The sequence below is a fragment of the Natrix helvetica genome, assembly GCF_964273705.1.
Source record: "Natrix helvetica genome assembly, chromosome: 1".
NCBI lineage: Eukaryota > Metazoa > Chordata > Lepidosauria > Squamata > Natricidae > Natrix > Natrix helvetica.
In genome coordinates this window covers 347349167-347376835 of record NC_138548.1, presented here as the reverse complement: position 1 = coordinate 347376835, position 27669 = coordinate 347349167, and the positions used below count along the sequence as shown (strand labels likewise).

The 27669-nt window shown below is 44.0% G+C and overlaps 1 protein-coding gene across 1 annotated transcript; it reads left to right on the top strand.

The window, feature by feature from the left end:
• Window positions 1-464: 464 nt before the first annotated feature.
• On the top strand, window positions 465-27404 carry SAPCD1 (suppressor APC domain containing 1; the record flags this gene model as incomplete). The annotated part of the gene is made up of 6 exons (XM_081961351.1): window positions 465-870; window positions 14723-14853; window positions 19152-19289; window positions 22488-22589; window positions 23419-23526; window positions 25929-27404. The coding sequence occupies 6 exons, from the start codon at window positions 465-467 to the stop codon at window positions 26049-26051; spliced, it is 1008 nt and encodes a 335-aa protein (XP_081817477.1). The 3' UTR covers window positions 26052-27404.
• Window positions 27405-27669: the final 265 nt, after the last annotated feature.

Sequence of the window (27669 nt, the reverse complement as noted above, 5' to 3'; positions counted from 1 at the left end):
AAAAAAAACAGAACTCTCCCCCTCCCCTCCCCTCCCCGGTCACTCCAGAGAGAAAGGAATCCACCTCATTAGCAGAGCTGCTAATCGTCTGGCATCCAGGGTGATTATCCGAGAGGATCACATGACCCAATCCCATCAGATCTTTCGACTGGGTCAAATCAGAGATCTTCCACTTCTGACTGCCGGGGCCGGACAGGGAAAAAGAGAGGGAGAAGCGAGGGAGGGGGGGAAGCTTTGGTTGCCCGCTTCTTCTGCCCTGACCAAGCCGCTCGCCGGCGTCCTTCCCACGGAGCCCCGTTAACTCCGATTCTTTGGCCGGGAAGAATTATTGCATCCCCCCCCCCCCCAAAAAGAGCTTTTCACAGCTTTATTCCCAGAACTTCCAACTTTCTTTCGCCCGGCCAGCGGGCTGCTCAACCCCGTCACTCCAAATCGAAGCCCCCGTGTCCCCCCCGGCCATTCCGATGACTTCTGGGGGGCTGGCGACCCCTTCTCTTCCCCCCATCGCAGAAGACCCTCCTCCCAGTGGCCCCCGCCTGCCTCGCCCCTTCCTCCAGAACCTCCGGATCCTCTTCGAAATCTTGGACGATCAACGCCAAGGGACCGTCCACATCTCGGAAATCGAGAGCCGCTGGGGTCGGGGCGGCTCTGGGGTGGCCCCGCAAGGAGACCACCAAGAGATCCCAGCCGGGGTCCTGCAAGCCCTTCAGCGGGTGGCGGAGCCGTGCGGGGGCTTTTTAAGTTTCCCCCGCCTAGTGGCCGGGTTGAGAATCGCCCTCCGCCAAGCCGAAGGCGAAGGAGCCGAGGAGGCGGTGGCGGAGGCGGAGGGGGGACGCGGAGCTGCCCAGGTGAAGAAGACGAGTCGGACACGTAAGTAGGGCGGGAGGAGGCCAGTATTGGAATGATGGGGTTTGGGAATTGGGGGTGGGTGGGTGGGTGATTGGGGGGCTTCGTTTTCTGGTAGAGAAGCAAAACCAAGCAAGAGAAATTCTGTGGAGATTCTCAGTCATCCAGATCATGGTTGTTCCAAAGGTGCGTTTTTTTCAAGAGGCAACTGGACTTTTCTGGTTCTTTTTTCCTTTTGAAGACGTTTCGCTTCTCATCCAAGAAGCTTCTTCAGCTCTGGCAGGATGGAAGGGAAGGGAGGATTTATATTCCTAGCAGAGAGCTGGTCATTTGCATTCTTTTAGAGCAGTGTTTCTCAAACTTGGCGACTTTAAGTCCTGTGGACTTCAACTCCCAGAATCCCCCAGCCAGCATAGCTGGCTGGGGAATTCTGGGAGTTGAAGTCCACAGGACTTAAAGTCGCCAAGTTTGAGAAACACTGTTTTAGAGGGTCCTTGAAGCACCTGGAAGCTTGCTGATCAGAAAGGTTCGAAGGTTCCGCAGCTCAGAGGTTCGAATCCCTAGTGCTGCGTAACAGAGTGAGCTCCCGTTACTTGTCCCAGCTTCTGCCAACCTAGCAGTTCGAAAGCACCTAAAAAATGCAAATAGAAAAATAGGGGCCACCTTTGGTGGGAAGGTAACAGCGTTCTGCGTGCCTTCGGCGTTTAGTCATGCCGGCCATATGACCATGGATATGTCTTTGGACAGTGCTGGCTCTTTGGCTTTGACACGGAGATGAGCACCGCCCCCTAGAGTCGGGAACGACTAGCACATATGTGCAAGGGGAACCTTGACCTTTTACTAAAGCACTTTATCTGTGTCCTGAGGACATTTAGCTATACAATTTGGGATTAACACCCTTTGAATGAGTGAGAGTAGGCATAGATTTCCAGAGGGGGAAGAAAGCATACTACAGGAACCATTTGCACCACTCAGGTGACCTTAAAGACACAGATAAGCCTCCCAAGTGGCCTCAATGACTCTCTAAAAAGAATGCAAATGACCAGCTGTCTTCAAGGAGTATAAACCCTTCCAATCCCCTCCATCCAATCAGAGCTGAAGAAACTTCTTGGATGAGAAGGGAAAGTCTTCAAAAGCAAAAAACAAGGAAATTCAATTGCTTCCAGAAAAACAAGGGACAAGCAAGAGAAATGAGAACATCTTGAGGTGGCCACCAACATCCAGAGATGGAGTGGCAAAAGATGAAAGGAGAACTGGACTACAGATAGTTCTTGACTTACAACCCTTTGGTGACCGTTTGAAGTTACAAAGGCAGTGAAAAAAGTGACTTTGGATCATTTTTTACACTTACGACCATTGGAGCCTCCCCATGGCTACATGATCAAAATTAGGATGCTTGGCAACTGACTCATATTTATGACGATGTTCCGGGGTCACATGATCACCTTTTGCCAACTTCTGACAATGGAGAAGCCAGATTCACTTAACAACCAGGTTAATTTAACAACGGTAGTCATTCCCTCAACGACTGTGGCAAGAAATGTTGTAAAACAGGGCAAAACTCACTTAAAAATGATCTTGCTTAGCAACAGAAATGTTTTGGTCATAAATCAAGGATTACTGGTATTTAATTTTTAAGTTCATCCTGCAATTTTAAAACTCTAGATTAAATCTGGAAATAAGTGAGATGAGAAGAGACACATAAGATGAGATGCATCCCCCCCAAGTTTACGGGGGACTCTTCCTAAAATGCTTGATTTACGAATTCTCCTGTTTCATCTTTGGATCCTTGCAAATCTCGCTTTGAAAATTGCGCTGGGCTTTTGCCATCCAGCCTGGGAAAATGCTCTAACCCAGATTGCACAGAAGGATTTCTGCTGGAAGAGTTTAAGAGGGAAAGTGTTCCCGTTTTCTCTGCGGGAAATTAATTTAGATTGCCTTCTGTTCCTTTCCAACTTGCTGGATCAATAGGCCTGCAGTTGAAAATTGGGAAGCTGACATCTGAGATTAGGGACTGGCAGAATGGATGAGTGCCATGCCTTTAAATAACAGGAAAGTAGGCCAGAAAAAAATGGCTAATTAAAACAAAAAAAGCCTTGAGCTGGAAGAGTTTATTTTGTGGAGTGCCATCAGAGCAGGCAAAAAAAAGAGAGAAGAATACAAAGCAATTTGGACTGCCTGACTATGGAGATTCTTAGTCATCCAGGTCATGGTTGTCCCAAAGGTGCTTTTTCAAAAGGCAACTGGATTTTCTTGGTTTTTTTCCTTGATCCGAAGAAGCTTCTTGGATAAGAAGCAAAATTTCTTTAAGGAAAAACAGTTGTGTTTTGAAAAAGCACTTTTGCAAAAATTTGGATTGCAGGAAATCCAGCAGGTGACCTTTTTTACGGCAAGGGAAATCTATATATATATAAAAGCCAAATACCATTCATTCATCATGAAATCTCCAGAACCATAAAGCCTACAAATGTGAAATTTGGCATGCATGTTCCTCTTGGCTTCTAGGTGCTTGCTAAGAAAGGATTTTCCGAAATAACAATCAGATCATCAGTATTTCTTATACAGTATTATATAAACAGGCATCAATACTAAGGAGTTAGACATTCTACTCCCCCTCCCCACCTGAAAGGTCTTCTGTTCCTACTGCCAGTTGCCTTATATGGGCATGGCATGGCCAGCGCGTGACTCATTCGGCCTGCGGGCTGGGAGTTTAGACATTCTACTCCCCCTCCCCATCTGAAAAGAACTCTGTTCCAACTGCCATTTGCCTTAGTTTCACATTCTACATTAATTTTCAAGCTTTAAGTGTCAATGTATCAAGCCCGATTGTAACTACTCATTAATTTTCAAGCTTTAAGTGTCAATTTATCAAGCCCGATCACATAGTTTCTTAGCAGAGCACGGGTATCTAGCTAGTAATATTCTACTGGGGTCCTTTGAAAATGGACAAATACAATTCAGGTAGTCCTCAATTTACAACAGCACATTTAGTGACTGTTCCAAGTTACAATGCTCTTGAAAAAAAGTGACTTATGACCGTGTTTCACACTTATGTCCATTCCAGTTTTCCCTGTGGTAATGTGATGCTTGGCAATTGGTTAATATTTATGACAGTCCCGGGATCATGTGATCACCGTCTGAGACTTTCTGACAAGCAAAGTCAATGGGGAAGCCAGATTCACTTAACAACCACCTTACTAACTTAACAACTGCAGGGATTCATTTAACAACGGAAGCAAGAAAGGTTGTAAAAAATGGGGCAAAATTCACTTAATGACTTTTTTCACACTTACAACCATTGCAGCATCCCTGCATGGCAACTAGTTCATACTTATGACCGTTGCTGTGTCCTAGGACCATGTGATCCCCTTTTGCAACCTTCTGACAAGCAAAGTCAACGGAGAAAGCCAGGTTCACTTGACAACCGTGTTACTAACTTAGCAATTGCAGGGATTCACTTTAACAACTGTAGCAAGAAAGGTCATAAAATGGGGCAAAACTCATTTAGCAAATGTCTCACTTAGTGCCAGAAATTTGGGCTCAGTTGTGGTCGTAAGTCAAAGACCACCTGTCTTGGCACCCAAACCATAGTAAGTAACCATTTAAAATGAGCCAGATTCTTTCATGCAAAAAGGCCAATCAGTGTACAATGAGTTCTCTGATTTTAATCTTTCTTTAAACAGTAAAAGTACTCTTTAAATAAATCAGAAGGTTTAAAAGTCAGAAAGTGTGACCATCATTACAGGTAGTCCTTGACTTACAACCACAATTGAGCCACAAATATCCTTTGCTAAGCAATGAAGTTTTAAAGTGGGATAGAATCAAGATCACGTGAAGTGTTAATACCACTTTATATTGCCTTGGTAAGGCCACACTTGGAACACTGCATTCAGTTCTAGTCGCCATGATGTAGAAAAGACGTGGAGACTCTAGAAAGAGTGCAGAGAAGAGCAACAAAGATGATTAGGGGACTGGAGAATAAAACATATGAAGAATGGTTGCAGGAACTGGGTATGTCTTGTTTAATAGAAAGAAGGACTAGGGGAGACATGATAGCAGTGTTCCAATATCTCAGGGGTTGCCACAAAGAAGAGGGAGTCAAACTATTCTCCAAGGCACCTGAGGGCAGAACAAGAAGCAATGGGTGGAAACTAATCAAGGAGAGAAGAGACTTAGAACTGAGGGGAAATTTCCTGACAGTTAGAACAATTAATCAGTGGAACAGCTTGCCTCCAGAAGTTGTGAATGCCCCAACACTGGAAGTCTTTAAGAAGATGTTGGATAGCCATTTGTCTGAAATGGTATAGGGTTTCCTGCCTAGGCAGGGGGTTGGACTAGAAGACCTCCAAGGTCCCTTCCAACTCTGCTATTGTATTGTATTGTATTAAAGTGAGCTTTGCCCCATTTTACGACTTTTTTTGTGCTGTGCTTGTTAAGCGAATCCCTGCAGTTGTTAAGTGAATCAAGCAGTCATAAGTATTCATCAGTTGCCAAGTGCCCCAATTTTGATCCTGTGATCATGGGGATGTTGTAATGGTCGTAAGTGCAAAAATTGGCCGTAAGACACTGCCACTGTAACTTTGAATGGTCAGTGAACGAATGTTGAGGACATTTTTATATTGAAATCTTCACAGAAAATGACATCTCAGAGTGGGCCAGCAGTGCATAACACAGGCACAAAACTGTTACTGTCGCTCTCCTCCAGTGGTGGGTTTCAAACAGTTTTAGAACCTCTTCTGTAGGTGTGGCCTGCTTTGTGGGAGTGGCTTGACAGCCGTGTGACTGGGTGGGCATGGCCAACTTGTAAAACGTGGTGAAACTCATTTAACAACGCTCTTGCTTAGCAACCAAAATGTTGGCTCAGAAACTCTGGCATTTGAAGCACGCGAGTCTTAAAGCTGTCAAGTTACAAGACCCTTGCACACCTAACCCTTTAGGAAAAAGAAACCCCAGGGGTGTCCAAACTTGACAGCTTTAAGACTTGTGGACTTAACTCCCAAAATTCCTCCTCCAGTCATGTTGGCTCAGGAACTCTGGCATTTGAAGCATGCAAGTCTTAAAGCTGTCAAGTTACAAGACCCTTGCACCCCTAACCCTTTAGGAAAAAGAAACCCCAGGGGTGTCCAAACTTGACAGCTTTAAGACTTGTGGACTTAACTCCCAGAATTCCTCCTCCAGTCATGTTGGCTCAGGAACTCTGGCATTTGAAGCATGCAAGTCTTAAAGCTGTCAAGTTACAAGACCCTTGCACCCCTAACCCTTTAGGGAAAAAAAACCCCAGGGGTGTCCAAACTTGACAGCTTTAAGACTTGTGGACTTCAACTCCCAGAATTCCTCCTCTCGCTCTTCATCTTGATGATGTGCGGACGGGTGGGGGGAGGGAGCTGGAACCGGTTCTAAACGGCACTGTAGATTTGTGGAACCTCTTCTATAGAAGAGATTAGAACTGGCAGGAACCCACCCCTGCTCCCCTCCCTCTGTGGTCTCTGTTTCAAGTTATTTTCCTCGACTTTCCTCCAAATTAAAAGGAATAAAACTAGCAAAGGCATGTCAATCCGGATCCGGCCCGTGATAGGCCGCGGAGTTGTCCTGGCCATGCCCACCCAGTCAGCTGCATTGACTAGGCCACGCCCACCCCATCTCCCCAAGGACAAGCAAATCCCTGACGTGGCCCACGATGGGATTGTGTTTGACACTCCTGAACTAGCAGATTTCACATGCCTTCAGGTTGTCTCCAGGTTAAGAACAGAGGGGGAGAAGACTGCGCCATTTTGAGTTGACTTTGGCTTGCATCCATAGCAGCAGTGGCGGGATCACGGGTTCAGTGATTGCGTGCTTCGCTCCGCGTGCGTGCACAATTTTAACAAAACATACCTTCCACATTACTTCTGGGGAGTAACACAGCTGAGGCGCGGCAATCCGCTTTGTCACTCGAATCAGTTGAGAGGACATAGGTAAAGCACAGGGGCGGCCAGGCGCACCTGATCGTCGAAGCAAACTGGTTCGCTCCCCAGCTGATCGTCAGAGCTACCAGTTTGCCCGAACCCATCCGAACCGGCTGAATCCCACGGCTGCATAGCAGGCTGTGGACCAGACGAAGTCATTGTCATGGGGACATGTCAGAAAGAAGGCCCTTTGGGTGAGGTGGAAAATGGGGAAAAGGATAGGATAAGAGAAGGGAAGACTTTGCAGTTGGAGAGATAAGGAGGAAAAGACAAATAGTACAAAGAATAAATCAACCAGCCAAAAAGGGAACAAAAACACCACCGGCAATCAGCACCCAGATGAACATAAATTAACTTCTAGATTAACATCAGGCCCAGAGGTGGGATTCAGCAGGTTCTAACCAGTTCTGGAGAACCGGTAGCAGCAATTTGAGTAGTTTGGAGAACCGGAAAATACCACCTCTGTCTGGCCCTGCCCCCATCTATTCTCTGCCTCCCGAATCCCAGCTGATCGGGAGGGAATGGGGATTTTACAGTATCCTTCCCCTGCCACACCTACCAAGCCACGCCCACTAATCCATGCCACACCCAGAGAACCAGTAGTAAAAAAAAATTGAATCCCACCACGGATCAGGCCAACAATCAAAAAAGTAAACAATACCCCAATCAAGGAACTGCCAAACAAGTAAACAGTCCAAACAAAGAACTTGTAAGACTACCCTCACCAACACTGATGGGGCAACCCATTAGACTATAAACTGAGAGCAAATGCCACTCCTTACTAGCCCTGATGCTGTTACCTAGTTTGGTAATAAAAGGTCTGTAAGAAAACAAGGAAGCTCAGAGAGCACCAAGGACCCCTCATTCCAACTCTGAGCTACAAATATTCTCCTTTTACTAAGACAAATACTAGCTAGGGATGTGATGGGCTAACTTTCCTTCTCATGCTACCAAAGCCTTTTCTCCTCCACCCAGCATCAACATGACCCCAACAAGCCAACAACATACGGCCAGGGATTGAGTGAACCAAAACAGGGCTCTCCAGGCTGTAGAGATAACCAATCCTCTTACCAGCTGCTCTGATCCAACTCCCAGCCCCCCAAGGATAAGGAGCTTTCCTTAATGGGCCGTGCAGAGACCAGAGGCTGGCAGGGTGGGAGTGGGATTAGAAAACTGCAGAATTAACAATGGGGAGGGGGCTCTCCTTTCTCTCCCAATTCTCCATTCCTTCTGGTCAGCAGATGGGCTCCCTTTATTCTACACTGGACACCCTCTTTGCCACTTCTTATGCTGGACTGGATTTGTGAAAGAAAGATCAATACTATAATCTTCCTTCCTTCCTTCCTTCCTTCCTTCTCAATTACTCCTTTCCTTATCCAAGAATGGATTTGTTAAAGAAAGATCAACACCGTAATCTATCTTCCTTCCTTCCTTCCTTCCTTCCTTCCTTCCTTCCTTCCTTCCTTCCTTCCTTCCTTCTCAATTACTCCTTTCCTTATCCAAGAATGGATTTGTTAAAGAAAGATCAACACCGTAATCTTCCTTCCTTCCTTCCTTCCTTCCTTCCTTCCTTCCTTCCTTCCTTCCTTCTCAATTACTCCTTTTCTTATCCAAGAATGGATTTGTTAAATAAAGATCAACACCGTAATCTATCTTCCTTCCTTCCTTCCTTCCTTCCTTCCTTCCTTCCTTCCTTCCTTCCTTCCTTCCTTCCTTCCTTCCTTCCTTCTCAATGACTTCTTTCCTTATCCAAGAATGGATTTGTTAAAGAAAGATCAACACCGTAATCTTCCTTCCTTCCTTCCTTCCTTCCTTCCTTCCTTCCTTCCTTCCTTCCTTCCTTATTACTCCTTTCCTTATCCAAGAATCAATTTGTTAAAGAAGGATCAACACCGTAATCTATCTTCCTTCCTTCCTTCCTTCCTTCCTTCCTTCCTTCCTTCCTTCCTTCCTTCCTTCCTTCCTTCCTTCCTTCCTTCCTAACTTCTCAATTACTTCTTTCCTTATTCAGGAATTGGATTTGTTAAAGAAAGATCTATACCGTAATCTATCTTCCTTCCTTCCTTCCTTCCTTCCTTCCTTCCTTCCTTCCTTCCTTCCTTCCTTCCTAACTTCTCAATTACTTCTTTCCTTATTCAGGAATTGGATTTGTTAAAGAAAGATCAACTCCATAATCTCCCTTTCTTCCTTCCTTCCTTCCTTCCTTCATTTCTTTTCTCTTTATTAGTTGTGCTCGTATATCACCCCTTCATTGTCTTTGCAAAATGATTTGCAAGCAATGTAGCTACAGAGGAAACATAAAGAAAAAAATAAATAAAAAGAGCACAGAAAACAGACCGCATAACACCGTCAACGAGATTCCGATCGGAACTATTGTGTGCCTGAATTTTTGCAAGCAAAAAACCCCAACACATTACTTCCTCCAATTGGTTAAAGTATAATTTCTATCATCCCAGCGAGTTTTTAGCTAAGCAGGATGGAGACGACATAAGCAACAGATGGGGGACAGTTGAAAGTAGCTCATGATATGAAGGATTGACCTATACTGTTTCTGGAAGTCTAATTTATCTGTCTGATAAATATTATTGTTTTGAAGTTGGGCTCCAATTCCATTCTTTTGGATTTCTCATTTCTGGTTTAGTAGCTGTATCTAAATCTGTTTTTCCTTGTGTTATGGACAATACTTGGATAATGGAAAGGCACAGTTAAATCAACTATTTTTGCTGATTTATCGTTTTTAAGATGAGAGGAGGTAAATCACTGAGAGCCTAGGGTGTCATCCTCTTTTGAACTGATTGGAATTTAAATTTAAATTCAATCTAATGATGGAGCATTTACAACTTCTGGAAGCAAGTTGTTCCACTGATTAATTGTTGTAACTGTCAGTCAATTTCTTCTTAGTTCTAGGTTGCTTCTCTCCTTAATTAGTTTCCATCCATTGCTTCTTTTGATGCATCTGGAAGGCATTAAATTGGGGCTCATAAGAAAAGTTTACCATTATATTTTTGGATTATATTGGTGGATTGTGAATTGCCACCCCAACCTTTCTGGGGTTCAGGAAAAAATATTATTAAACTGGACAGAGAAATGGACAAAGTTAGTATAGGTAGTCCTCGACTTAATTGAGCCCAAAATTTAGGTTGCTCAGTGAGACATTTGTTACGTGAGTTTTGCCCCATTTTACGATCTTTCTAGCCATGGTTGTTAAGTGAATCATTGCAGTTGTTAAGCTAGTAACATGGCTATTAAATGAATCCATCTTCCCCATTGAGTATGCTTGTTAGAAGTGGTCGCAAAAGGGAATCACGTGACCTCAGGACACTGCAACCATCATAAATATGAACCAGTTGCCAAGAATCCGAATTTTGATCACGTAACCTTGGGAATGCAATGGTCGTAAGCGTGAAAAATGGACATAAGTCACTTTTTTCCGGTGCCGTTGCAACTTCAAACGGTCACTAAATGAACTGTTGTAAGTCGAGGGCTTTCTGTAGTTTCCTCCTAGCGGTCTCATTGCCCCGGCCTGGCTAGCCAGAACCCCGATTTGCATTTATTTTTCCAACTGTCAGTTTCTCTTAATTGAATTCGCGGAGGAAGGGAGCCGGCTTCTTCGCACAACTTTGATCCAAGAAGATTCGCCCAAACGCCTGCCAGAATGAATTAAGTCAAGAGCGGGTAGCAGAAAAACAGAGCGCACTTCCGATTGGGCGAGGGGTTTAAGAGGCCTGTCAGCCTCGCGGAGAATATCCCGTTGGCGATGGAAGGGCTTCGGTAGGCCTTCCGACTGGCAGCTGATCCCTCAGCTGCGGTAGGTGCAGTGAGGAGACGGTGGCTGCGGCTTCAAGCATTTGGCAACGAGCCTCAGGCATCCTTCCATCTGTCGAGCTGACCCAGAGCCGCTTCGCCGAGCAGCTGCCGCACGATCCGTGGCTGATGGCTGGCACTCCACCCCCCCCACCCCATGCCCAGGAGGCCTTGTGTATTGAGGGGTGACCTGGGCGGCCTTCCCCATTTCGCGCACCTGTGCCCCTTCATTTTGTGGGCCTTTGCACCATATGTAACTAACGTATCTTTGGGCGCCAACTCAGGAAGCTCAAACTGCCCAAGGAGCTGCTGATTCAGTTCTACAGAGGAATTATTGAGTCTGACATCAGCTGCACCTCCATAACTGTCTGGTTTGGTTCTGCAACCCAACAAGACAGACACAGACTTCAGAGGATAATCAGTACTGCAGAAAAAACAATTACCAACCTGCCTTCCATTGAGGGCCTATATACTGCACGAGTCAAAAAGAGGGCTGTGAAAATATCTACAAACCCCTCACATCCTGAAATGTTCTTTCAACTCCTACCCTCAAAATGACACTATAGAGCACTGCACACCAAGGCAACTAGACACAAGAGCAGTTTTTTTCTGAAAGCCATCACTGCTAAACTCACCACTGTCAAACTATTCACTAAGGCTGCGTTACTATTACTATTAGTCTTCTCATTGTTCCTATCATCAATCCCCTCCCACTTATGACTGCAGGACTGTAACTTTGTTGCTTGTATTCTTAAGATTTATATCAATATTGTTTCCTGATTGCTTATTTGTACCCTTTGATACAATACAATACAATAGCAGAGTTGGAAGGGACCTTGGAGGTCTTCTAGTCCAACCCCCTGCTTAGGCAGGAATACCGTTTCAGACAAATGGCTATCCAGCATCTTCTTAAAGATTTCCAGTGTTGGGACATTCACAACTTCTGGAGGCAACTTCTGTTCCACTGATTAATTGTTCTAACTGTCAGGAAGTTTCTCCTCAGTTCTAAGTTGCTTCTCTCCTTGATTAGTTTCCACCCATTGCTTCTTGTTCTACCTTCCGGTGCCTTGGAGAATAGTTTGACTCCCTCTTCTTTGTGGCAACCCCTGAGATATTGGAACACTGCTATCATGTCTCCCCTAGTCCTTTCTTTTCATTAAACTAGACATGCCCAGTTCCTGCAACCGTTCTTCACATGTTTTAGTCTCTAGTTCCCTAATTATCTTTGTTGCTCTTCTCTGCACTCTTTCTAGAGTCTCTATGACTATCATTAAGTGTTGCACCTTATGATTCTTGACAAATGTATCTTGTCTTTTTATGTACACTGAGACCTTATGAACCAAAGACAAATTCCTTGTGTGTCCAATCACACCTGGCCAATAAAGAATTCTATTCTGTTCTATTCTATTCTATTCTGACATGGATTTTGGACCATTTCTTCCAGCATTCCTGGTGCAGGGGACGAGGCTGTGTGAAATTGGTAATCTTCAACTTAGTGGCCGTTTGAAGTTATGAAAGACTGGCCCCAGATCGAATGCTTCCGATCGGGATTTGATGTTCTGACAGCTGGATCCCCTCGTGATCATATCATTGGACTTCAGGCGCTTCGCAGCCAGGCTGCGTTTATGGCTGTTTTACTGTGTTCTGCAGTCACGTGACTGTATTTTTTACAAAGGTTTTGCTGAAAACCAGACTTGCTCATGGTGAACCATTGGTTTACTTAATGACCAGTATGGTTGCTTTATGACTGCCGCCAAAAGAAAGGTCATAAAATTGGCTCGGTTACATGAGTGACCTGATTTACGGCTATCACAAGTTATAACCACGAAGGACAGGTTCCATTTACCATCATAACTTGAGGAGTGTCTTTGTTGGATTAAATCAGCTTCCCAGACTCTATAGTGCCTACGTTAGGGCGGCACAGGCCTACGGCAGCCCATTTAAGACAAACTGTGATCTGGCAGAAGCTTCAACACCCTTTGTTTCAAAATACTAGCTAGCAAAAGTTAATGACAGGGTTGTACTTAGATTGCCTTGAGGTTGCTGCCTCATAAATTGTGCATGGCTGATCCCTTGTGACTTGGGGAGTAACAACTCTACAAGCTCTGTGGTTGGAGGACCTTTAATATTGAGAACCTCCACGAAGTCCCAAAGATGCGTTTCCAAAAGGCATCTGGACTTTCTTGGGTTTTTTTTGTTTGAAAATGTTTCACTTCTCATCCAAGAAGCTTCTTCATCGTTTCAGACAAATGGTTATCCAGCATCTTCTTAAAGACTTCCAGTGTTGGGACATTCACAACTTCCGGAGGCAACTTCTGTTCCACTGATTAATTGTTCTAACTGTCAGGAAGTTTCTCCTTAGTTCTAAGTTGCTTCTCTCCTTGATTAGTTTCCACCCATTGCTTCTTGTCCTGCCTTCGGATGCTTTGGAGAATAGCTTCATTTTCTTTAACGATGGGAAAGGTGGAAAGAGAGAGAAAAGGATGACCATTATCAAGTAGCAGTAGGGAGATCATTGGAAGACTTGAAGGACCAGTTGAGGGACAGATCATCATGGAGAAAAGTGATGTAGGAAGTGGCACTAACTTGATGACACGTAGTCAATCCATCCATCTTAAATACGAGAATAAACAGGAGATCACGAAGCAACGAAGAACCTTCATGTATGTGATAAACAGCTTTTTACTCATTAATTCTGTCTGTAGGAGATCAGCTATGAATCTCATCAGGACCAAGGCACCTCTAGCTCAGTTAATCAATTATTAGCCCTTGTAACTAGCAGCTTTAATTAAAGGGCTAATTAGATATCAAAAAGGACCTCAGCATCCTTTTTACCAGCTCTGTAGTTGTGTCTTTAATGTCAGATTAATACTAGTTTAGGTTGTTGGGAGAAGTGGGGATTCCTCTCTATTTTTTTTCGTACCCATTCTCATTCCATTTCTCATTGGCTTTTGAAATGAATTTTGTGAAATATTTCTTATTTTGTTATGAGAACTTGTAGTGGTATGTGATTCTGAAGAAGATCCTTGGATGAGAAGAAAAACATTTTCAAAGGCAACCCCCCCCCAAAAGAAACTCCAGTTGCCTTTTTTTGGGGGGGGGGGAAACACCTTTGGAAAAACCATTATTTGGATTTCTGAGAATCTCTAGACATACTCAATATATAGGAGGTTGCAGGAACTGAGTATGTTTAGTTTAATGAAAAGAAGGACTAGGGGAGACATGATAGCAGTCTTCCAATATCTCTCAGATTGCCACAAGGAAGAGGGAGTCAAGCTATTCTCCAAAGCACCTGAGGGTAGGACAAGAAGCAATTGGTGGAAACTAATCCAGGAGAGAAGCAACTTAGAACTGAGGAGAAATTTCCTTACAGAACAACTTGCCTCCAGAAATTGTGAATGCTCCCACACTGGAAGTTTTTAAGAAGAAATTGGGCAACCATTTGTCTGAAATAGTGTTTCCTGCCTAAGCAGGGGGTTGGACTAGAAGACCTCCAAGGTCCCTTCCAATTCTGTTGTTCTCTTCTCTTCTCTTCTCTTCTCTTCTCTTCTATTCTATTCTATTCTATTCTATTTTATACATCTCACCAGGTTTCCTCAACTGGCTATTGAGGAAAAGAAAGATGATTGTGTTTGGAAAAATCCCACTTAAGGGTGTTTGGGCAGGACAAAAAAATGAGGGGATGCACTCAGCTGAGGTCCACTCAAGATTTTGGTTTCCTGACAAGAAAGATGATAGGAGTGAAGAAGGCTGGCTTGGCCGAAATCCACCATCTCAAGATGCCACCTAGAATCTCCAGAAATGACCCTTATTGGAAGTTGCAGCTTTCAGGAAGAAAACAGTCTGTGTTAGTTTTATTGAATTACGTAAATGTATCAGGCACTGGATCCTGTCAACAAGAACAAAACAACAGATTAAGAAATCTCATTTAGAAGAAGTCTGTTGCATCTCAGAATTGGTGTTTTTGATGCCTTCCAACCTGTACTGGCGTCTTATGTTTTTTGTAAAATCATCTGGCAAAAATATAACCAAATGATTCATAGTTAAAGGGGAGAGGGGAAATGTCAAAAAAAAAGGCCTCCGGTAACCTTTTCTATCTCTCTCTCTCTCTCTCTCTCTCTCTCTAGGAGAATCTGATGGGAAAGGAATCACTCGATCCAGAAGCACAAACAGCTTCTTGTCCCAAAGTGGCCGTTGCAGGATGATTCCAAAGGAACCACGTAGACATACCATTTCTGGTGCCATGGAATATGAAATGGTAGGAGGATCCAGAGAATGATTCCATGGGGCTAATGAAAAGTTTAGTTTCCTCTCCTCTCTTTTTCCTTTCCCTTCCCTTCTTCCTCTCCTCTTCCTTCCCTTCCCTTCCTTTCTTCCTCTCCTCTTCCTTCCCCTCCTTTCTTCTTCTCCTCTCCTCTCCTTTTCCTTCCCTTCTTCCTCTCCTCTCCTTTTCTTTTCCCTTTTCCATCCCTACTTCTCCTTTTCCTTCCCTTCCCTTCTTCCTCTCCTCTTCCTTCCCTTCCCTCCTTTTCTTCCTCTCCTCTTCTCTCATTTTCCTCCCCTTCCCTTCTTCCTCTCCTCTCGTCTTCCTTCCCCTCCTTTCTTCTTCTCCTCTCCTCTCCTTTTCCTTCCCTTCTTCCTCTCATCTCCTTTTCTTTTCCCTTTTCTGTCCCTTCTTCTCCTTTTCCTCCCCTTCCCTTCTTCCTCTCCTCTTCCTTCCTCTCCTTCCTTCTTCTCCTCTCCTCTCCTTTTCCTTCCCTTCCCTTCTTCCTCTCATCTTCTTTTCCCTTTTCCGTCCCTTCTTCTCCTTTTCCTTCCCTTCTTCCTCTCCTTTTCCTTTTCATTCCATTCCCTTCTTCCTCTCCTCTCTCACCTTAAGAAATACAAATTACTTTTATGAATTGCACAACAAAATCACATACATTCAGATACACCTGTATGCTCTGCTCTCTTAAAGGTTGCTAAGTTAATACTTCAACAAGCCGCAAGGACAGGGAAATAGACATTGTGTAATTTGGGCTGATCTGAAGTGCAGTCCTCTTGCATTGCACTTTTCCCCCAACTTTTTCCCATCCCGTTCTCGCGAGCCATTTTCCCTGTCCCACTTGGGTTTGAAAAAAAATACACGGGGATAAAATGCTCTAAATAAATCCACTCCATCAGCGCCTGCTGATTCAGAATCAGAAGTCTGGTGGCAAAGTTTTTAGACATTCAAAGAAGTTAATCCTCACCCCGCTGCTCACCTCTTCCATTTCCGAGCTCACGTGGGCAGCTGAAAAGACTGGGTTTAGAGGTCCTATTATCCCGGGCAACTGAGGCTTGAAGTCTAAGCTGGCCTGCTTTGAGAACTGCTGAGTTCAGCGGAGTGCGGCCAAAACCCGAATTTTCCAGATATTGAGTATATACACCCTCTACCCGGGCAGGGGAAGGGTCACGGGGAGGGAAAGAAACACTGAATAAAGCAGAGGGTTATGAGTTGGGGAAAAGGGGGAAAAAGAACATGCAGCAGAAAGCAATGGAGAAGAAGGGACCGCAGATGGAGAAGCCAGTGGGAAAAGCAGAGCAGAGGGGGCGAAAGCTAGAGAGGAAGCCACCAGGAGTAGGACATGAAAGTGTGGCTACAGATGAAGAGGCAGCAGGGGTTGGGGTTGGGGCCGCTCAAGAAGGAAAGGGATAGACAGATGGAAGGAGAAAAGGGGGGTTAGAAGGGAGAAAGTTGAGAGGAGGCTAGGAAGGGGTGGCATGGAAGGATCTGTTGAAGGAAAGAGGGCTAGCAGGATTTAAGAAGGAGAAAGGGGATGGTTGAGTGGTCCGAAGGAGCTGGCGAGTGGGTTGCAGGAGAAACAGGAGGAGGAGGAGTTGTCCATGTGGGTTTTACACCCCTAGGTAGTGTGATGGTCGCAGCTGGAAATCTAAGCAGACCAAAGAAGTGGTTTGCAGAATCCTAGAATTGGGAGGGACCTCAGAAATTATTTAGCCCAACATTCCAGCTCAGCAGAAGATCTACCAGAATATCTATGGCAGCTGACCAGCCAGCCAGCTGAAAGACCTTCAAGCTCACCACTTCATAGGTCAGCCAGTTGCTTTGGCTGGCAGCTGGCACAGTCGGGATCTTCCACTTTGAAGTCCAAAGGTGAAGGAAAGCAAAGTAAGGGGTTCTCCGCGTTTCTCCTGCCTGCCACCCCAGGGCCAGCATGGCAGTTCAAGGAGGCTACACCATCCTCATCATCCCGCTGGGAACGGCCCTCAGCAATCTCCACGCCTTGCGCTTCTTTCTCTGGGTAAGCTTAGGGATTCACGCCCTCGTCCATCCGGCATGCGCCTTAAACAATATTTGTTGGCTCTGAAGTTCTGGAATGGCAGGTGGGCAGCAGGTGAAATCCTGCGTATGAGGAGGACATTGCTTTTTCTCCATAGAAGTCCTGAAGTGCTGGAAGCGTCTTCATTTATATTGTGCTCATGCTTAGCAGTCACCAAGGTCTGTCTTGGAAGCTTCATCGAGAGTTGCGTTTTCTCGATCTTCTGGACAGAGGCTGAGTTGATTCCTCTTGGTATAGATTTGTGTATGTGTGTACATCTGTCTGCGTGTCTGCATGCTCATGTAGACTTAATTATTCGTTTCTTCAGTACCGCTAGCGTTGCCAACAATTGTTTAGTTTGGTAATTATGGTTCTCCGCTGTTTATTGTGGATGTTGAAATGCCATTGCAGCAGCTGCCAAAAAAGCCAACACAGTTCTAGGCTGCATCAACAGAGGGATAGAATCAAGATCACGTGAAGTGTTAATACCACTTTATAATGCCTTGGTAAGGCCACACTTGGAATACTGCATTCAGTTCTGGTCGCCACGATGTAAAAAAGATGTGGAGACTCTAGAAAGAGTGCAGAGAAGAGCAACAAAGATGATTAGGGGACTGGAGACTAAAACATACGAAGAACGGTTGCAGGAACTGGGTATGTTTAGCTTAAGAGAAAGAAGGACATGGGGAGACATGATAGCAGTGTTCCAATATCTCAGGGATTGCCACAAAGAAGAGGGAGTCAAACTATTCTCCAAGGCATCTGAGGGTAGAACAAGAAGCAATGGGTGGAAACTAATCAAGGAGAGAAGCAACTTAGAACTGAGGAGAAACTTCCTGACAGTTAGAACAATTAATCAGTGGAACAGCCTGCCTCCAGAAGTTGTGAATGCCCCAACACTGGAACTCTTTAAGAAGATGTTGGATAGCCATTTGTCTGAAACGGTATAGGGTTTCCTGCCTAGGCAGGGGGTTGGACTAGAAGACCTCCAAGGTCCCTTCCAACTCTACTATTGTATTGTATTGTACTCTCAAAACTGATTTTGATAGAATTCCATGTGCAGTTTTACCACGCTGTAGAGGTTTTTTTTTTTAAATGAAAATAAAATACCGGAGGTTCAAATTAGCTGTTCAACCAACTGAGCTTCTTTCAAAGAGCCAAAACGCTGTGAATCTGCTTCTGGGTATGAAGAGGAGAAACATTGGGGTTTTTTGTAGACAGAATGAGGTTATGAGGTCGAGCCTCTTCTGTAACAGATGGGAGCTTATCCAAGAGAGATCCAGTCTAGAATTAAGGAGAAATTTCCTGTCAGTGAGGACAATTAATCGGTGGAATGGCTTGCCTCCAGAAGTTATTGGTGCTTCAACCCTGGAGGTTTTCAAGAAGAGATTGGACAACATTTGTCCAGAGTGGTACAGGGTCTCCTGTTTGAGCTGGGGGTTGGATTAGAAGACCCCCAAGGTTCCTTCCAACTGTGTTATTGCGGCTATCAGCACCTTCTGTGTTTCAGATTATGTCCACCATCCCCTTGGTGCTTTCAGTCCTTGGAACTGAGGGCTGAGCATTAACTCTTCTGAATGCAAATCCATCTGCTCCTAAATTATGGATCTTGGGGGAGATGACTGAATACTGTAGGTCTCTTTTCAGAGGCTCTTGTGTCTAGTTAAAAGTGCTCAGGGGTCATTGTAAAAAAATTCTCCTGGGAGTCAAAGAAGCAGTAAGCTGCACTAATTAGTTTCTCTTTCTTTTCCTTCCTTTCTCCCTCCCTCTCTACTTCCTTTCCTTTCTTTCTCTCTCTTTCTTTTCTTCCTTCTTTTCTTTCTTTTTCTTTCCCTTCCTTCCTTCTTTCCTTTCGTTCTTTCTCTCTTTTTCCTTCCTTCCTTTCTCTCCCTTTTTCCCCTCCTTCCTCTCTTTTTCCTTTCTTCCTTCCTCTCTCTTTTTCTCTTCCTTCCTTCCTTCCTCTCTTTCCTTCCTTCCTTTTTCTCTTTTTTCCTTCCTTCCTTTCTCTCTTTTTCCTTCCTTCCTTTCTCTCTTTCCTTCCTTCCTTTCTTCCTCCCTTCCTTCCTTCCTTCCTTCCTTCCTTCCCTCTTTCCTTCCTTCCTTTCTCTCTTTTTTCCTTCCTTCCTTTCTCTCTTTCCTTTCTTCCTTCCTCCCTCCCTCCCTCCCTCCCTTCCTTCCTTCCTTCCTTCCTTCCTTCCTTCCTTCCTTCCTTCCTTCCTCCATCCCTCCCTGTCTTTGTCTCTGTTTTTCTCTGTAGCTGAAGCAGATGCAGCAGCTGGAGCGAGAACGCGATGCCTTGTTGCAAGGCCTGGAAATGGTTAACCAGGTATGCGACTGGTTACAGTGCCACCTGCTGGAAGCTCAAAAACGGCAGAAGCACATGGGAGCCCAGGCGGTAAGTCGGGGCGGGCGGCTTTTTTGTGTGCCACAACTGTGGTGGGTCTTCAGGCACAACCCGAGGGAGTTGCATCGCAAGCAGGGCTCTAATAAAAGAACACGTGGTTGCCGGGCGAAGTGCGGCCTGATGCAGCTCTAAGGTGGATGATTGCCAACCCCCCTGCTGTGAGTAATAACAAAAACACACAGAAATTGGCTTTGTACAAACACACCCTAAACATTACAGGCTTTGCACTTCCTAAAAGCATGTCTTTGTATTCACTTGTGGAGTCGGCAAACTCCTGATTGACTGCAATATGTCATACGGTCTAGTACAGGTAGTCCTCAACTTACGACCACAATCGAGCCTCAAATCTCCGAGACATTTGCTAAGTGAATCTGGCCTCATTTTACGACCTTTCTGGCCACAGTTGTTATGTGAATCACTGCAGTTGTTAAGTTAGTAACCTGGTTGTTAAGCGAATCTGGCTTCCCCGTTGATTTTTACTTGTCAGAAGGTCGCTAAAAGAGGATCACGTGACCCTGGGACCCTGCAGCCGTCATTAGTCTGAGTCGGATGCCAAGCGTCTGAGTTTTGATGGCGTGACCACTGGGATGTCACAATGGTCGTAAGCGTGAAAAAACAGTCCTAAGTCACTTTTTTTGTTTCCCGTTAACATTTTAATTGAGTTACAAGCTAAAATAAGATACAAAAGAAAATAGGAAAACAATGAGGAGAAAGTGTGTGTGGAGGGGGGGGGTGGAGAGAAGTGAGGAAGGATTAAGAGAAAGAAAAAGGAACATAGACTTCCGACTCTCTCTGTTGTAGTAAAACAAGGCTTTAATAAGGGACGCAGCGGCTCAGTGGCTAAGACGCTGAGCTTGTCGATCAGAATGGTGGGCACTTCGGCGGTTCGAATCCCTAGCACTGCATAACGGAGTGAGCTCACGTTACTTGTCCCAGCTTCTGCCAACCTAGCAGTTCGAAAGCATGTAAAAATGCAAATAGAAAAAGAGGAACCACCTTTGGTGGGAAGGTAACAGCGTTCCATGCGCCTTCAGCATTTAGTCATGCCGGCCACTTGACCACGGAGACATCTTCGGACAGTGCTGGCTCTTCGGCTTTGAAGCGAGATGAGCACTGCCCCCTAGAGTCGGGAATGACTAGCACAAGGAGAATCTTTACTTTTACCTAAGGCATTAACATCAAATCACAACTTTTTGGTTTTTTTTCCATAATGATAATAAACCACGGTCACTAAATGAACTGTTGTAAATTGAGGTCTACCTGTAGTTAAGGCAATAGGCTAGAAACCCGGAGTTAGTGAGTTCAGATTCCACCTTATCCCCGAAAGCCAGCTGGGTGACCTTGAGCCAGTCCCCCTTTCTCAACTCAACCCAACTCAGAGGGTTATTGTTGTGAGGAAAATAGGAGGAGGAAAGAGTATATTAGATGTGCTGACAATTTTGAGTTACCCATGTTACGGGGTCTTATTTTCTTTTGGGCCTCAAAATATGCCCTAGGGTTTTTTGTTGGAGGGTGGATGCAGGGGTGAAATCCTCCCGGTTCGGCTCAGTTTGGCCGAACTGGTAGGGATGATTGTCCTTGGCTCTGCAAACCGGTAGTAAAGAAAATGCTTCCGAGGATCGCGCGGCTAGACGAATACATAAATGAATAAATGAAGTGTTATAAGACATCTGGACAGCATTTGGGTGGCTAATGAATCCAAATAAAAAATAAAGTATTTTTTAAAAAAATGTAGAAAACAATTAATGCGATTTGCCTAAAGCAGGGGTGTCCCAAGTTTGGACACCCCTGGCCTAAAGCAAACTATTATACTAAAGTATTATCAGCGTTATTTATGCTAGAGTCCTTTATTGAATCCCTAATCTTATTGTCGCTTCTTATTGTGGGGAGAGCAACTGCGCCAAAGTGGAATCCGAAATTAAAACAGGAAGGGAATATGCAATTAAATCACAAGTACCGTATATACTTGAGTATAAGCCGAATTTTTCAGCCCACTTTTTGGGCTGAAAAATCCACTTCGGCTTATACTCCAGTGAACAAAAAATCCGCACGACCACCGGCTGCCCCACTCCTCGGACCGTCTCACTAAAGCTTCGCAAAACGAACCGGAAACTGACGGACGCACATGACCCCGCTAGAGTGAAACGCCGCCCACGCTTTCCCTTCCTAGCGTTTTTCCCCCCTCCCGTAGCTCTCGCAATCCGTGATGGAACTGATCGCCGAAACCAGGTTTTGCAAGCGGAGGAGGAGGAGGAGTGCCTCGGGAGCGGGTGTCCTGCTCAGCGGGGGAAGGATCTGAGGGTGCTGGTAGGGGGTTTACAGCAAAGAAGCGAGATGGAGTGTCAGGGGAGCAGAGTCGGCAGAGGGGAGGGTGGCGCTGGAAGCGCGTTGTGTATCACGGTGATCGCGGTAAATATATAGATAGATAGATGTATGTAAAAAAAGTACCGGTTTTCTATTCGTGTTTATGTGTATACAGTCCCATCGCACTCCTCTTTTCCACATGCCTCAATTAAAGCAATTTTATTGTTATCTAGCTGCTGCATTTCCCAGCCTCGGCTTATACTCGAGTCAATAACTTTTTCCAGTTTTTTGGGGTAAAATTAGGGGTCTCGGCTTATACTCGAGTCGGCTTATACTCAAGTATATACGGTAATTATATGTAACTAAGTCTTCAGACTTCCATGGCAGATAGCTAGTCCTTGACTTACAACAGTTCATTTAGGGACCATTCAAAGTTACAGCATCACTGAAACAAGTGACTTATGACCATTTTTCACACTTAATGACCTTTGTAACATCCCCATGATCGGAATTCAGATTCTTGGCAAGTGGTTCATAATTACGTCTGCCCCAAAGTCATGTGATCCCCTTTTGCGACCTTCTGAGAAGCAAAGTCAATGGGGAAAGAAGATTCGCTTAACGACCATGTCATTAATTTATCAACTGCAGTGGTTCACTTAACAGCTATGGCAGGAAAGGTCGTAAAGTGGGGAAATGCTCACTTAGGAAATGTCTCACTCAACAACATAGATTTTGGATTCAATTACGGTCGTAAATTCGAGGACTACCTGCCGCGGTTGACGTCTTAACTGCAAAAATTCTCTTTTTCCTTATTTCTTGAACTGTTTGGGATGCACATTGGATTTCCAGTTTTGAGACTTGTTGCTCTGTTTTGCACAACTGCAGAATGAATGCCGAGATTCTTACTCTAAGCAGAGCTGCTTGCTGCTGGCCAAGATCCAGGAAGTCAACCACTGCTTGAAAAAGTTACTCACTTCTTCTGGAAAGGTCAGTAGGCCTGAAGGGGTGGGATTAGAGAATACAGAATACCGGTAGTCCTCAATTTACAACCGTTGGTTTAGTGGCCGTTCAAAGTTGAAAAAAAAGTAACTTATGACCGTTTTTCACACTTAACAACGGAGGCTTGGCAACTGGTTCATATTTATGACGGTTGTTGCAGTCCCGTTTTGCGACCATCTGGCAGGCAAAGCCAATCAGGGGAGCCAGAGTCACTTAACAATCGTATCACGCACTTAAGAACTGCAGTGCTTCACTTAACAACCGGGGCAAGAAAAGTAGTAAAATGAGGCAAAACCCATTTGACAAATGTCTCACTTAGCGACGTAAATCTTGGGCTCAATTGCAGTCGTAAGTGGAGGACTACCTGTAACAGATTTGGAAGGACCTTGGAGGCCTTTTAGTCCAATCCCCTGCTCAAGGCAGGAGACCTTATAATATCCAGGCCGAATGGTTGTTCACTCTGTTTTTGAAAAACTCCAGTGATGAAGCACTCACAACTTCTGGAGACCATTTGAAGTTACGATGGCGCTGAATGAGCAACTTTATGAGGGGTCCTCGCACTTATGACCCGTGCAACGTCTCCAGCTGTCCATCTTTCCAGCCAACTCTGGAGGGCTCCCAATGACATTTTAATTGTACCACGTTCTTAGAACGTTTTGCAAATGTATGGATGAATAGGGTCGTGGTTTCTCCTGAATAGATATTTGTGGTCAGAATTTAGCCAGCAAAACAGCACTTGTTCGTACTAGATACAAGCGTGGCGATGAGTCACACATAAATTGTGGTTGTTTCCCCCCCCTAACCCTCTTCTTTGCAGACTGAAGTGCCACTCAAAAATTGGGGGGTTCCCTGTTCCTCTCCAGAAAATCCATTTCACCAGCAAGCCATCGTTGTGCTAAAGGAGCAGAACCATCTGTTGACCAAGGTAAACTACCAAGTGTCAAGTTTCCAAGCGACACCCCTAACGAAAGAAGACTCCGAGTCTTGAGTTTCCTCAAAGCTCCATTTGATTAGAGATGTCATATTGGCACATCTGGGAAAACCCGAATCTGAAAACTTCCAGGTTTTCCCCACCTAAGTGAAAGTCCAAGTCCCTGTCCAGCACCCACATGTCCATCACATGGCCCAATCAGGCACCATCCGAAACTGAAGATTCCTCCCAGTCACACCATCGGCAGCTGCAGGGCAAGATGTCCTTGACTCTCTGAGAAAAGAATGTTATTTTGACTATATATCTCCCTTACTCCATATAATATCCCCACACTCACAGCAGAAAATGTGGCAGGCCTGAAGGCCCAATGTAAAAGATGGCTTCCAGGCCTGACATAAGACTGGCTGGATCTCCTTTCGAAGGAAAAGGGGACATTTGATTTAAATTGTATTTGTAATGTGTCTATGGAGATTCCCAGTCATCCAGATCATGGTTGTTCCAAAGATGCTTTCTTTCAAAAGGCAACTGAACTTTCTTGTTGTTGCTTTTTCTTTGAAAATGTTTCACTTCTTATCCAAGAAGCTTCTTCAGTTCAGTTCAGTTCAGTGAAGAAGCTCCTTGGATGAGAAAGTGAACCATTTTCAAGGTTTAAAAAAATGAGGATGTCCAGTTGCCTTTCAGGAAGAAGCACCTTGGGGAGATTTCTAAGGTGCCAGATTGATCTACTAGAAATGGAATCCAGGATCCAGGACTGTCCCACAAAGTAAAGTGTGCTTGTGGATTTTAGGACACACATTGGTACAATATTAAAAGGAATTCACCTGACCCAGTAATTCACTTTTGAGGGTTTGAGAATTAGGAATAATTCTTCTCTGGTAAATGAACAAGGTCTTTTTGGTGTGCTGTGAACAAATCTAACAATAGAAGAACTGCTATGGATCATTATTACTATTTTTTTATTTTTTTTTATTTTACTTTTATTTATTTTATTTTTATTTTTATTTATTTATTTTATTTTTATTCATTTATTTTATTTTTATTTATTTATTTCATTTTTATTTATTTATTTCATTATTTTTTATTTATTTCATTATTTTTTAAAAAAATTATTATTTTTTTAAAAAAATTATTTTATTTTTTATTTTGATATTTTTATTTATTTATTTTATTATTATTTTATTTTCTTTTATTTACTTTTATTTTATATTTATTTTTATTTTATTTATTTATTTTATTTTTCTCTCCCTAAGAGAAAATTGTATTTTTCCACCATCTGGAACGGTCAGGAGAAATAAAAATTTAACCCACTGAGAAATCTTTGATGGACTGTAATACTAAGGAATCTGTCAATAGCAGGTAGAATTTAATATCTCCCCTTGTCATAACTGCTCCTTGGAAATCATTTATAGGTTCAGTTCAGACAATCTATTCTTCTCCTGTAATATGATTTGCCTTTGAAATATAAATTGGTCATCTCTGATTAAGTTTGAGCCACTCATCTGGCTATCCTGCATTTTGTATTGAAATCCATGATAGGTGTGTGTGTGCGCGTGCGTGCGTGCGTGCGTGTTTGAACATGGGTAGTTCATGGGTAACAATAAATTTGCAATTATTTGTAAAATTAATGGTTGTAAGTCAAGGACTACCTATAGCCAATAATAAACAAAAAGATTCTGATTGTTTGCAATATTTAAAAATTCAGCTTGCATCTATGATGGGAGATTGTTTTGTGAGGTCCTCTGGCAAGATATTTTTTAAAAATATATATAATATTTATATAAAAACACAAATAATTGCATGAGCCTCAATGGGGCCTCCTGATGTAGGTGAAAAGAGAAATAGCAATAGCACTTAAGTACTGTTTTACATTTACCTCTCTAAGCGGTTTACAGAATCAGCCTCTTGCCCCCAACAGTCTGGGTCCTCATTTTACTGACCTCAGAAGGATGGAAGGCTTGAGCCTGGTGAGAATCGATCTGCCCAATTGCAGTCAGCAGAAGTTGCCTGCAGTGCTGCATTCTAACCACTGCGCCACCAACATGCAACAAAGATTGCACTCCATTCTCTTTCCCCTCTCATGCATCCTGGTATGAAAACATAGTAGAAAGTGGACGATTTGTGGCCCTCCAGATGCTACTGAACTGCCATTCCCATCCTCCTCACACCAGCCGTGTAAGATTGATGGGAGTTGGAGTACATCAATTCTGGAAGGACCAATGCTTGTCCATCTTTGGTTGCTCAGTAACATGGCCCCAAAGGAGGTCGAGGGAACCTCTTGAATTGGGAAGTAAGCAACCACAGGCTCCTTCCAAGAGCAGAAAGGCTCCAAATATGTCAGACGGATGAAGAAATGATGCTACTTATGTCATAATCATTGATGTCTACTTGGTTGACAGGAGGTGTCCCAAAAATGCCATCGCATTGCACAACTGGAAGAAGAAAAGGCATCCCTTTACAAGCAGCTGAAGGCGAGCTGGGGTTATAAACTTCCCAGCCACAAGGAGTTCACCTTCATCTGACCAGAAGCTCAAGGATGGGTGACCATAAACTCTGTGACGCTTCTGCTTCACAGTTTGGCCGTGCTTGGGACATCACTTTCTTTGGGGACTCCAAACGACGGGCCATGTCAAGTCTTTTGTTAGGAAAGAGGCCAGCAGCGTCCCTGTTTGTCCTCTAGGGCTAGGTTTGTTGGAGAAACATCTCGAGATGGTTGGTGATTGTTAGAATGGGAAAGGTGAAGACGAGGCTCTTTTGAGGTTCATGAAAAAATAACCGGTGGAAGGGAATGGATCAGGAGATGGACCAGAAGGCAACCAAGACAAAGCTCACAAATGCTTGCTTTCTTGCCTACCTTTGTTCCAACATGTTTCAGATTCTTACTTCGGCTATGAGGTTGAAAACCTTCTCTTACAACAACTTCAGAACCTTGAATTCTGTCGCTCTGGATCAGAGATTCAGGAGCCCAGAATTCACGTCATGGCAGTACATCTTCCCCCTAGGATAGCTGTGTTGAAGTAACTGCCCTCTTTATTATTATTATTTTTCCAACCCAGAAAAAGAGCACATACCCATCAAAGGCCTTTTCATTCAGAGACCAAATATGTTGATGATCTCCTTGGTTTACACATTTTACAATCTCTCCTTTGGTATAACCTGCAAATATCTAGCCGTAATTCTGTTGTTCAGTTTTGTATTTATACCGGAGTGGGGCTGAGTGACTAAGTATTACTTTCCTGTAGCTAAGGGAAATGAAACCAAGAGATATTTATGGCTGAAAAAGAACTATGAAGTATGGCCTACGGTCTGTGCTAGCTGTATTTCCTTTCCACATTTTGGAATATTGTTTCTATAATCCAAATAGCAATAGCACTTATATACCATAAATAAGTACTTAAGTAATTGCACTTATTTACCACAAATAAGTACTACTGTAATATAATAAAGCACCTCACAGTGCTTTTACAGCCCTCTCAAAGTGGTTTACAGAGTCAGCAACTCTTGCCCCCAACAATCTGGGTCCCCATTTTACCCACCTCGCAAGGATGGAAGGCTGAGTCAATCTTGAGCCTGTGAGATTTGAACTGCCGAATTGCAGCTAGCAGCCAGCTGAATTAGCCTGCAGTGCTGCATTCTAACCACTGCACCACCTCGGCTCTTACATCTAGATCAGCATTTTTTACACTTGGCAGTTTTAAGTTGGATGGATTTCAACCCAGCGTGTTGGCTGGGGAATTCTGGGAGTTGAAGCCCACACATCTTAAAAGGTGCCAAAGTTGAGAAACATTCTGTTCTAGATCAATCCTGCACTTGGGGGTATGTTTACGGTTTAATCATTTTCTTTCTGTTTTTCTGATTCCATTTGATACTTTTTCTATTCCTTCCTTCCTTCTTTTGTTCTTGAAACAATTCAACAACCCACTAGTGACATCCCCAATTAATAGGATCAAATATAAACTGACAGGTAGAAGTTCCCCAACCTCACCTGAACACTTTAAGCACCTGGAGAGGAAGGATCAGTCAGATTAGCCAGTGTTGGGTGGCCGAAATCTTTGATTTTTCAATAGTGGTCTTTTTGTTTTCAAATTGTTGGGAGGCAGAGGTATCCTTCATAGGAAAGAGCATTTGGGAGAGTCGGAA